The following is a 13037-nucleotide window of genomic DNA, read 5'->3' as shown; positions in this document are numbered from 1 at the left end:
AAGAACTACAAAGGGTGCTTATTTATAGGGAAAACCCTATACCCCTAAACTTGCGCCATGTGCGTAACCTATTATTTGGCGATAAAGTAACTAAAATAAAAACCAAACAAAGAAATCCAAAGTATTCATGATGTTCTAAATAATAACAATAAGCAAAACTTAAAATATAAAATCAATCCGACTAGTGGGCCACAATCATGAGATCCCATGATGGGCTTTTCTTGACTATCGGGCCCACTCTTTGAATCAAAACTCCGTCTTCTAACTAGAAGGCCCTCCCTGGACGTCTTCATTAAGCCAGATTGACGGTGGGGCCCTCTTTCGTGCGTACGTGCATAGGGGGCGGCGTGCGTGCGCGTGATGTCCCCATCAATTCTCCCCGACTGCAAAGATTTCGTCACTGACAAAATAAAACTCCTAAACCGCTCTAGGATGTCAAGATTAAGTCTCTAAAGCTCCTCCTTAGTGAGCCACGTGCTGTCTAAAGCTAGGCGTGACTTCCATTTAACCAGGTACTTCTGAAACCCGCCGTCCGACGTTGAAACTATCTGATGGTCCAGGATATCCTCTATTTCTTCTCTGGGTGTGTTAAGGCTAGGTATGGGAGGTAGAGGCTGTGAAGAAAGGTCGGTAAGAGTAGGTATGGGAGGTTGACACTAGGAAAATGGGTCGGGAGAGGTAGGTATGGGACGTAGAGGCTGAGAAAATGGGTCAGGAAGGGTAGGTATGGGAGGTAGAGGCTGAGAAAATAGGTTAGGAAGGGGCCATGGATCAAGGGAAAGGTCTGGAGAATTTGGATGGTTAGGCGAAAGGCTGGACAATGCATCAATGGCCCCTTGAAATGCAACTAGATCCTCCACATTGAATGTGGAACTAATTCCCATGGAAGGTGGAAGATTTGCCACATACGCATTGACACCGTTTCGTTTTATAATTTTGAAGGGTCTAACACTACGTGCATGTAACTTACAAACGTCCCCCGGAGGATACCGCTCGGGCCTGATGCAGACCATCATAGTCTCTTACATTAAATTCCTTAAAACATTTATGCTGATCTGCAGAAAATTTGTAATATTCATTACTAGTAGTGATCTTCTACCTGATTTCTTGATGCCATGAATGAATGTGATGCACAAAAGACTCTGCAGGCTCTGACGACCCATGAGACAGTGACATAGGGACAAGATCAATAGGTTTCTCAAGTTTATAACTAGTAAAGACTTTATAAGGACTGAGACCTGTGGACCTATCGACAAAACTATTAAACGCAAACTCGGCTGTAGGTATTACGGTGTTCCATGTTCTGGTGTGCTCTATTTCCCTCCTAGGGGGAGACTCATCCGATAAATCATCAGGAAAAACATCACGGAACTCATCCACTACTGGAATGGCCTCAGTGGGTAACTCTACACTAGCCTCTAGTGTACCCTCTCTTGCCACAATGTCATGCATGTTGTACCACTCAAAATAGTGGTCTTGATGTCCCTCATGGGGTGGGTGCACGGGCGCATGCCCATGACTGATTCCTTGGCCAACTCCATTCATTGGTCTATCCTCCTGGCCACCTGCCTGAGATTGGACATATACCCCAATGGTGGGATTTGTCCTGACAGAGGCCTTTAGTTGGGTAATGCGCACATCAAGTTGTTCAAAGCATTGGTCCATATCCAAGCGCTTACTCAAAGACTCAATCTAGTGGGACAGTTTATTTAGTGACTCTTGCAATCGTTCCATGTTTAGTGTAGGGTGCAAACCAACCACGACCTGTACGTGGGGGCATACGACTGCTAACTCCACCTAAGGACTTTCTATGACGACTATATGCAACTAAATGGGACTAAATGATCCAATGAGACTCCATATGAGGGAAACTACGCAGTGTTACTAAAATCCAGCAATATAGTTGTCGAAATAAAGGACTAACAGAAAGTTACAGCAATGTGAATTGCTAACTCCCTGCTAATAGAAATTTCAGCAACTAATAATAGGGACTACGGTCTTCTAAACAGCTATATGTGATAAAACTCGATGTATGACGGACTCACACAAACTAACCCTAAACATGCAATGCATTCCCCTACAAGAACTCTAAGCTCTGATACCAAATTTGATGCAGGACATGAAATTCAAATATGGTGTGCAAGAATTAAGGCTTAGATTATACTAATGCAAAACAATCACATAATAATTCTACATCCCACACAAAAGTCAAACATTCAAGGATGCATGGCTCATCCTCCTGGGTTTTGAGAAATGGCTCCCAAACCATTCCTAAACGGAAGATTCAAGGGTTCTCTCCTACTCGGATATCTAAAGACTAAGGTCCTTCACAAGAACTATGGACACTCCTAGATGAAGTTTCCATTCCCTTGCTACATTTCCATCCTCTCTACAATCTACATCCCCTTGTTTGCTTGCAATATTTTCTTTCTTTTATTACTCAAGTGGAGGATTATTATTTTTTTCTTGGAGCTGTAATCTTAGAAATATTGAATCCCGCTAACAAGAGACCATGCAAGCACGTGGCAAGAGAAAGTGACTTACACCTTCCTTCTCTATAACCAGGGCCTTTCTTGAATCTTTAGGAAGCTAGACAGTAAAGTGGAGTTATTCAATCAAATATCTAGGTTTAACCTTGGGTTATTCAGTTCTAAGGATTCTACCTTTCCATGGATTCTAAGGTTTATGGGCTAGTGGTGATTCCATTATGTTTGTCAAATTTCGCCAGTGAGTTTGCTGGACTGTTCCACAAAAAGTAACTAAAATTGAAGGCCTTGTTAAATACAATATTGTGCATGCCAAGCATGTTTTAAAGTACATGAAAAGCATGGTTAAAAATACCTACCATGGTACGTTTCATAATATGCCCCATGAGATCAAACCGGAACCCATCAACCTAATAAGACAGCCAAAAGGGTGACATATCATTAAAAACTCTGGAGCATGGAATGCATGATAAGTATTAAAAAGTAGAAAACAAATAGATTATGAACAGAAGTATACATAAATCGTATTTAAAATGTATATAGTAATGTAATTGACGACTTCAATATCTCAGTACACTTGATTGATTGTAAAAGCATAAATTCAATGTATCAACTATTTTCAAATCCCTCTACATCAATCAAGTCTAAGATCAATATACTAATGCTGTTTGAGTACTACAACTTATCGATATGCTCAGTTGACTTTAAGAGTAACAAAAAAAATATCGACTTTGCGTCTCTTGACGCAAGACGATACTATAGAACTATGTAACCAAGCATCATCACAAAACACATATTGAAAACTATGAATACAGGTGCCACACACTGTTACTCCAAGTAAACTGATGCATAAAATATGGAAACAACAATCCACTAACTGACAGCAGAACTTGTAGTGAAATCCACTAACTGCCATACAGGTGCCACACACTGTAACTCCAAGTAAACTGATGCTAGTTAAGGTCCAATGTGTGTACAACTAGGGATTGAACATCTTAGTGTAGTTGCACACCAAAAGATAAAAGGATGACACACGTATGGTCAAAAGAGCTGTGGGGAATCTCTCTACAGTATCTCCAGATGGAATCTCACCAGCAGTTTCTCTCCCCAAGTCCAATTGCAGGACACAACAAGCATAGCAGAACTCAGTTGAAATTATCTATCATAAGAATTCCATCTATTGAAACATGTATATAGGACTGATTTAACAAAAGCTTTTCCTATCCAGGATAACTTCATTGCAGTACTCATATGTAAATCAAACAGTGTGTGCTACTAACTAGGACTCTTTGTTAACAACTGAAACTTCAGCAACAAACAATTACAATCTGACCCAACATTTGACTATTGTTCACGGTCACATTCCTTAACTGGCTACACAAGGATCCCAAGTAATCCGATTCGAACTGAAACCTGCTAATTAAGCTATCTAAAACAGCTAATTATGAAAACTAACTGAATGACAGTTTAGTCCAACCATATGGAACGTTTGGTCCCACAAAGTGGTTCGTCCAGATCTTGAACTGACAGGTTGTGGGACCCACTTTTTGACTGCATTAATCCCTCCCAATTGGAAAGAACATGCCATCAAGTTCAAATCTGTGCACTTGTCCATCAGCATGGCCTGCCCTCTTTGCACATTGCTTTCGACTCTGCAAGAAGTGAAAGACAACCCGGATGGGTGGGGGCCCGCATGATTCAACGGTCTACACGATCTGAGGGACCTTCGAAAGCCGAAGATGGACGGTGCACGTCTAGTGGTCTACCTAACCACTATGGGAGCAGAGAGGGTCTTATCACCCCTCTAATGTTAAAGTTAAGATGTCATGGGATTACAATCAATAGCTTGGACAATGGATGGGGTGGGCCAAATGGACAGAATCTGAGGATAAACTCTTTTCCCTCTTTTCTCTCCTGGATACTTCTCAGTTGTTGTACCTTTATGAGAGATATCTCCCGTATTTATAGGAGGGACCGAGAGATGAGGGATAAGTTTGAATGGGATAAGACTTATCCCTATTTCATCCAACCTCTCCCGTATCTCTCCCCCATCCAAATTCGAAGTTCAAATTTATATTTTAAATTTGAAGTTCAAATTCGAAACAGAGTCTAGAATGAGAGAAGTAATGAGGAAAAACATGCGGGGCCCACCCACTAGTAGTTGCCCACAAGTGGGCCCCACAGGCCCATATCCAACATCTCCTACTTAATCACGTTGTGGGATGGGCATAGTATAGAATGTCCATCTAGCTCGCCTCATAACAACCAAAACCAAAAAATCACGATCAAAAGAATCAAAGATGTGGGATCAACTGGAACATCGTTGTCTTCTTACAGGTGTTTGAGTACTAAGAGACCACCTAAATAGCACTCAATAACCCAAGCTTTACAATGCATATCCTAGTCCGCATGACCACACCGGATGGAGTTGATTCCCAATCTGAAGTACTTGGCCAACATACACACTTATCCAACTTATCGGGTTATTATGAAAAGTCAGTTTTTCGTAAACATCGATTCGAATTCTTTTAAAGTAATACTATCATACATATACTTTTGAAAAGAATGTTGTTTGCAAAAATTTGTCAAAAACTCGATACTACTGGCGGATAAATCTTCAAGTGCATATTAATAGTTCTAGAAACTTAGTGTGACTGTCATAGGATCTTCCCTACATAGATGTCTTATTTGGAATCGACCAAACCACTTTCCTAACGTAACTAGTGTTCAAAGTATCAGTATCACTATACGTTTTGTTGGCCAGGGATACGGAAACAATATCGATATCACTGATAATCTCACCGATAACAGGAAATGCGGGGAAACATTGATGGGAAAATGCTGAAATTTTTTAGTGAGACTTTAGGAGATGATAAAATACACATATTTGCATATTTAGGAATTTAAAAAAAAAAAAAAAAAAAAAAGGATTGCGAAAAGAATACATATATAGTAAGTTTCCATTTAATAGGGGCCTAAACACATGTGTTGTTGTAAGATATCAGTCCAACCATCCCATCCATCCCATCTATCCATCCAACCATACCATCTATACTATCTAAACATCCATCGATATTTCAGAATATCAACAACACAATATTTCACCAATAAATCTTTGATAACCGGAAAGGAAATGAAAGATTGTACACTCGATATCGCCCATTTTGCGATAACGATAATATTATAATATTATCGATATTATCGTCAACAAATTAAACACTACATACAACCACACGCCAATAAAAAATAATAATAATAATAATAATAAATGGAATTTTTTTTAATAAACATATTTTTTACAATATTGATACATTGGCAATATTATCAAAATATCACCAATACACCAACAAAAAGTTGATGATGAAGCCAAGCCCTTCAGGTCAGCAACATGCCAACATCCTGATGATAGGGACTATCTTTTGCATTAGCATGACCAGCATCCACAACAACTTCACAATGATGAGATACATCATCAGAATGTTGAAAAACCTTACTTCCATCGACCCCCAGCTGACTCATTACCCTTCTTGTTATAACAAGTCTTTTTTACCCATACTTTTGTTGGCACAGCCAGATCCTTAATATGACTAAAATGGCACTCACCACCGTCATACCCCATTTTCCAACAACACGTGCCATGGTTTGGACATGATCATATAGAACATGTTGCCATCAACCACAATTACCAGACCCAATCCACATCCTCTCTCACAAATTTCCAGTTAGATCTAGCTATACACAAACCATAGCCATGTAAGACAAGTACCAGCCATCACAGGACTTAATTTGCAGCAGTTGCCCATAACTTTCACTAAAAAACATTGAACAGCAACATCCCAAATGAAATTCAAAATGGGGAAAAGCAAGATCCCTTTTCCGGATTGAAGTCGAATGCGCACTTCAAGGCCTTGCATCTGATGAAACCATTATCATGTTCACATACAGACATATTCATGGTTGTGAATGAATCTTATCAATACACTCTTCACATCCAGAATCCCTATAATAGCTTCAAATTGAGAGGCAAAATTTTGTGAATACTGACCCTGATAATATCCGCAGACAAGCCTGCCAATGCAAAACCTAACAACAAAACTACGACAGAGAGGAATGATGGATTGCTTAATTTCCATCTGTAAAAAGGATCGCAACTTCCACTTAGTTAGTTTTCAGACGCTTCTCCTCAAGGGGAATCGATCAATGCAGTTCTTCATGGGAACAGAAGCAAACAGTCTCTCTCTCTCTCTCTCTCTCTCTCTCTCTCTCTCTCTCTCTCTCTCTCTCTCAAACTTTTCTCCATGTCCCTGTTGTAGAATTAAGGGCCCCATGGATCTCCACTACAAAGTGATATACATGGTGTGCCGTAAAGGCCGTTACGGGGCCGTAAAGGTAACAGTGGCAATCGTTACACGTTACGGGCTCGTAATGGCCGTAACAACCGTTATGGAAAAAAAAATGACCCGTAATTGCCATTAATGGCACGTTACGTCCCTTATAAAGGCTATAACAGCCCCGTAATTGTCTGTTATGAGGCAGATACAAGTTTTCTATACTTTTTAATCAACATTACGGGGCAAATACAGGTTTTTTAGGATTTTTTTCAATAATTAAAAAAAAAAAAAAAAAAAACATCGAACCGGTAAAACCATGGAACCAAACCAAAACCGATCAAACGATCCAGTACTAGACTGCACAGGTTCCGGTTCTGGTTCCAAAAACCAAAGAACCGTTGGATACGGTTCGGTTCCGGTTTAGGGGCAGGTAGAACCGAACTGAACCGTGGACCCGAACCGTGGATCCGAACCATTGATCTAAACCATCGATCATCTGGGTCCATCACCTGGTTGGCCATCCCTTTAAAAAAATGATTTTTGTTGGATGATCCTTACTGACTAGGTAAATGAGGGAGGTCAACATTAATCATACTACAAAACAAATGGTCTACTCATTTTTATAAACAATCCATCATGTGGGTCAGAGATTGGTTATACTGTAAAAAAATATATATATATATATTTTCTCATTTATACTCTCTCGGAAGCCAATCCAATCAATCTAGCAGCCATCCTTGCATCCCTCAAAAGTGCAGTTGGCTAGCTCTCCACATATGAATTATGACTTCAAAACCCAGTCAGACAAAACTTCTTGCTTCTGACCTTGTGGGTCCCAAATGTTTGTAGAATTAGCAATCGTAGGTAAAAATAATAGCGAACCAGTAATGGAAATGAAATCGTATCAGTTGTTGTTACAATGGAATTGGTTGTGGAAGACCTCAAATAGGTTGTGGCTTCTTTTTGTATTGTATCAGTTGTTGTTATGTTAGTCTATTTGTTTGTGCTGTAGAGTTTGCGGTTACTTTCTAATCCCTCAGCACCTCAACTGTCGTAGGTGTTGGGGTCCTCTGTACGTACGGTGTGGATGAAATATTTCCATCATGATGGGCCTTAGGAAGGTTTCAACTATAGAAGACATTACATCCACCGTTTCCTGTGATGCAATCCCTGGATGGACGGTGGATATAAATGCATCTCATACCAATTGGGCTGGATTTTAAAAAGCCCAGAACTGTGGAACGGATCCGGAACTAAACCGGTTTTCACGGTCCGGTTCCGATTTGGTTCTGGGGCGCTAACGGTCCGGTTCCGGTTCTGAAAATCCTAGAACCATTGGGAACAGTTCGGTTCGTGTTTCACCCCAGAACCGGACCGAACCGACCTATGTGCACCCCTAGCCATAACAGCCATTACGACCCGTATCGTCAAGGTAACAGTGGTGGCCATTATGGCCACCGTTACTGTTACAGAACACCTTAGTGATATACCAAGCCCAACTACTGGACTATGTCAATCAACTCTAGTTGATAGCATGGGTCTATTGTTTGTTGTAGCAAACACCGCATAGCTTTCCTCAACTATTATCTCACATCAAGAAACAAGTTCACAACTCATCAGGCGGTAGATTCACAACTCATGGCAAAAGGTTATCAACAGCCAGGCCTTGAATTTAACCTAGTTGTCAGGTCAACAATGATGCATACTATTCTTTATCTAACCATTACTCAAAGATGGCCTATACGCCAGTTAAACATCAAGAATGCCTTTGGTCATGGCTTCTTGACTAAGAGGTGTAAATGCAACCACCATCCGGCTTTAAGGATGTCACTTTGATGCAAGACAACTAAACAATTGTTCTAGAAGCTCGAACTAATAGAGCATGGTGAATCAATCCCTTTATCTCATAACCTAAGCCCCACATCCCATGGGTTAGGTCCTTGCCCGAACCCCCCTCGTGGGCCCCAAATAACATGAGTTCCGCCTCACACAGGTGGGGCCCAACTCACTCGGGCCACCCACCCCGAGTGTACCCCTGCATCCCACAAGCCACCCCACTCAAGCGCGGTGTGAAAATGCCCCTGCATCATGACACCTCCCGCTCTTATACCACTTTGATGCAGGACAACTAACCACTTGCTCTAAAAGCTCGAACTAATAGAGCATAGCGAATCAATCACTTTATCGCAGAGCCCAGGCCCCACATCCCATGGGTTAGGTCCTCAGCCGAAACCCCCTCGTGGGCCCCACATCACATGAGTTCTGCCTCACACGGACCGCCCACCCCGAGTGTGCCCCTACATCCGACAAGCCACCCCACTCGAGCCCGATATGAAAATGCCCCTGCATTACACTTGACCAAAACATGGTTGTCAAATGTGCAAGGATATCTATGTTTTAACATAGGCATCACCTACTTGGTTCACCCACTTTAGTTCCTTTCTACTGCAAAATGGGTTCTTCTGCAATCAAGTTCATTCGTCCATGTTCAACTACTCTTCCAAATTTGAGTGATTGGTTTCACTTCTACAATTATGACATTAAACTCACAAGTGATATTGACTCTTTGATTTCTTCCTTTTATCTCAATTGTTACTTCTAAGTTACATTTAAAAAAAGTAAAAATTAAAAAAATTAAAAAAAAAAAAAATTAAAAAAAAAAAAAAAGACAACAAGTAATGCTAGAGGCTAAGAGTACATAGGGAGCACAATAATTATAAATTTAATGAAACATATTTAGAATATAGTATGTAAGTAGCGTACATACGCATTAATGTGAAGATTTTAACTACTATAGATTTGTGGATGAATCCATATTAACCAATTTAGACAAATAGTATACCATACCAATTTAAATAAATAAGTGTTGTTACACATGTTAAACACATTTTTAGTCAACAATTTAATTCAGGAAAAAGGAAGAAGGGTTTTTTTCGCATTTATGAAAGAAATAATGAAGAAAAGGAAAACATGAGATAATGAACTAGAAACAAAACAAAGAGCGAGCAGGTGAAGCTTAGCATAAAATGGGAATGCTAAAGTACACTTGACCAAATTTAGACACAAGTTTCCAAGACAATATTCAAAAAGAGAGGAAATTTGCTCAAGAGAGAATTGGGTATGGCCTACAGGTAATCTAAAGCAAAAGAAAAGGTAATGGAGGAAATATCAGACAGAAGGTCTGAAAAAATAAAAGAAATTTTCATAACAAAGGAAACTTGTGTAAGAAAAATAGGTTGCCAAAAGGGATTTGAAATAAAATAGAGATTGGGTGATTTAAATCTTGATGAGGAGGTTCCAATGAGGCTGGACTTAATATAGAAACTTGTTACAAAGGAATTGGAATATAGTGAGTTGGGTTTTTTTTTTTTTTTTTAATGGTTGTGTGATAAGTATAAGTTGACAATTCAAAAGTACAAGGAAACTTAGAAGGAGATCTGTAATAAAGAGAAGAATGTTATATATGGAACTTTTCAAAAAGAGAAGAATTGAGAAAGAGGATTTTGGAAAAATAAATTTTAATAGAAAGCAGGAATAGGAATACAAAACTAAAAGAAGACTTAAGCAAAGTGGAACGACAATGAAAAAGAAATGCATTTTTTTTTTCCTTTAAAAGAAAAGGATTGAATATGGGTGAATGAAATTATAACCATCAGAGAATATTAAAACATTTAAATGATAGTTAAAAAAAAAAAAAAAAGGCCTGACAGAGTGCAGATAGAGGACTTTCATGACTGCTTGAGAATCGACAGAGGACAGTTTAACAATAATAACAGTTAAAGAAGGACAAAGAAAAGGAATAAAGAGTTGGATAAGTCATTCTTAGATTATACCAAAGGCATCAACATCAGCTAATATTTGAAATTTTGTAGCTAATATCCATAGACCTCATAACTAAGGGATTTGATCAAATTAGGTAGAGATCCATTCGACAATCAGTAGTTCTATTCTCTATGTTTAAGTAAACGAGGTGCCTAAAGAATTCAACAGCAACAATTTCTCGTGGATGGAAGAGTCAATTGGAAATTTCCAATTAGCTTCACTATCACATTTTAAGTAAAAGCAGCATGAAGCTCTGAAGAATGACCTTATAGTCAACTGCCCAACATAGGAGATCATCAACAATCAATCGCTCCACCATAAAATGCTCGCTGGCAGCATTATTTGTGCACGTGCTATGCTCAATACATCCATCAGTGTTCCTCCGTAAGTAGTATCCAGGAACCACCTGTCACAATAGAAATAGGAAGTGTTTCAAAAAGTATAGGTACTTGATAAATTGACGAGTATTCATGTGGATACCATGAGTTCACGTGACAAAGAGGGCTGATTCAGGGATGCTAAGTTGATAAATGGCAATAAAAGCAAGACAAGATCATTACCTTGTCAAGCACAGAGTTGCTGTCAAGAGGACCACTTCCATGAACATGATTGTAGACGACATCCAACACAACTCGAAGACCAATGCGATTAAGTGCCTAGAAATAAAGGATACCAGTACACGAGGGAACCGTTAACCATAACCAAAACTAATTCCATAACTTAGTGCATGGTGTCACTGTCTTTATATTAGAGGCACACCTGAACCATTTTTCGGAATTCAAGAGTACGGCATGGACCATTTGGGTTGCTCGCATAACTTCCTTTCGGAACCCCCCAAAGAACAGGGTTGTACCTTTCTTATGGAAAGAAAACGCAGTTTAGCAATGGGAATAGAACTTTATTGAAGCAAATAGCTAAAAGGCATCAATGAATTTGTATTACATCAGGATAATAATGTATTACCCCCAATTATATCCATCCTCCTCTTGAATAGCCACAAGTTCAGCTTGTTGCTCATCTGAATCCGGAGGTAATTTTGACAATCTATCTTCATCTGTAGAAGATATCTCATCAAACAAAGACAAAACACAAACAGAGAGAGAGAGAGAGAGAGAGAGAGAGAGAGAGAGAGAGAGAGAGAGAGACTCCACCTATGGTATTCAAAAACGACTACATAATGGCCAAAACAGCCACTACGTAATGGTAACTGTGGGACCTGTTACACAATACAGGTTGTAACACCCATTCCATAAAATAAAATAAAATAAAAAAGAGCCCATATCGGCCATAATGGACTGATACAGGGTGATACATTTTCTTCCTTTAGAAAAAACTTTGACCGCTATAGGGCTGTAACAGCCGTTACGGCCCATATCGTAACAGCCATAAGGCTGGCTGTTACAGTCACCATTACCCTTGTTGAATACCTTGCCTCCACCACTACTCGCCTTGAGAAAGAAAACAAATGGGTTTTTTTCATATAACCACCTAAACTAAAGTCTAAGCTATGGACCGACAACCGCCCACTTTTTGGACTTTTTTTAAATAATTAGTTAGTGACGACATAGGCGCTGGCTGTTAGACATCTATATGTGTCTTGTTTCATATTTTCAAAATGATGAAATTACCCTTAGTAATTTCTCACCCACCACCATATGGATAGGGTTAAAGGGACCTCTTGCCTTTGGGCCCTCTCTTACAAACCGCATCTACAACCCCTGTTAGAAGAGCATGCAGGACTTGAGCTCCATGGGCCTACCATGATGTGTGTGTGATATGCACTCCGTTTAAAACCTCATGTCATTATCTGATAACAGAACGAGCCGATTCAAAAGATCATGTGGGCCACACCATGGGATCAATGGGATGGATTATGCCCACCGTAAAAGCTTCCTTGGTCAATTGTGTTGCTTATATGAAATCCAACCCATTCAGATGTTCCCCAGAAATACCAAAATTAATTCTGATCAAAACTTAGGTGGGCTGCAGCAATTGAATTTAAAGGATTTTGAGATGGATTTACATTGTTCCATGGTGTGGACCACCTGAATTTTGGATCCATCTGATGTTTGTTATAGGCAGTGAAAATTGGGTGTCTCAACTGACGGACAGACTGGATATCAGACAGACATTAAGTGGGTCCCATAGAGCCAGGGTGTTGCATGCACTTCTTACAACAAGTGTTGTAAAGGATTCCAGTCCAAGGTGTTAGTTTAACATCATTTAGGGGAGCGGCACAAATCACCTAAAGCCAGCCGCAAGACGAAATAACTTTCCCGCCAATGTGATGGAAAGACTGCACCCATCTATGAAGATCACCCTTCTTGAAAATCAAGCAGACCCACTCGTTATGTGGGCCACACCAAGGAAAAAAAAGGTGGGCCACACAAGCAGCAGC

The 13037-nt window shown here is 39.8% G+C and overlaps 1 protein-coding gene across 8 annotated transcripts in view; it reads right to left on the bottom strand.

The window, feature by feature from the left end:
- Positions 1-13037, bottom strand: part of LOC131228184 (pullulanase 1, chloroplastic) — a 166046-nt gene that overhangs the window by 100402 nt on the left and 52607 nt on the right. For all 8 annotated transcript variants that reach the window (XR_009162745.1, XM_058224045.1, XM_058224041.1 and 5 more), the window contains 5 exons: positions 11603-11693; positions 11399-11492; positions 11200-11295; positions 10905-11045; positions 2846-2896 (listed from right to left, as the gene is read on the bottom strand). Coding sequence is in view for 7 of the 8 variants with exons in the window: in XM_058224045.1 (XP_058080028.1) it covers positions 2846-2896; positions 10905-11045; positions 11200-11295; positions 11399-11492; positions 11603-11693 (473 nt within the window). In the remaining variant the exon portion in view is untranslated. The remainder of the gene's footprint in view (positions 1-2845; positions 2897-10904; positions 11046-11199; positions 11296-11398; positions 11493-11602; positions 11694-13037) is intronic.

Source organism: Magnolia sinica, chromosome 15 (assembly GCF_029962835.1).
Source record: "Magnolia sinica isolate HGM2019 chromosome 15, MsV1, whole genome shotgun sequence".
In the NCBI taxonomy this organism is placed as follows: Eukaryota; Viridiplantae; Streptophyta; class Magnoliopsida; order Magnoliales; family Magnoliaceae; genus Magnolia; species Magnolia sinica.
Note: the sequence above shows the minus strand (reverse complement) of the source record. Positions and strands in the feature narration are given on the sequence as shown.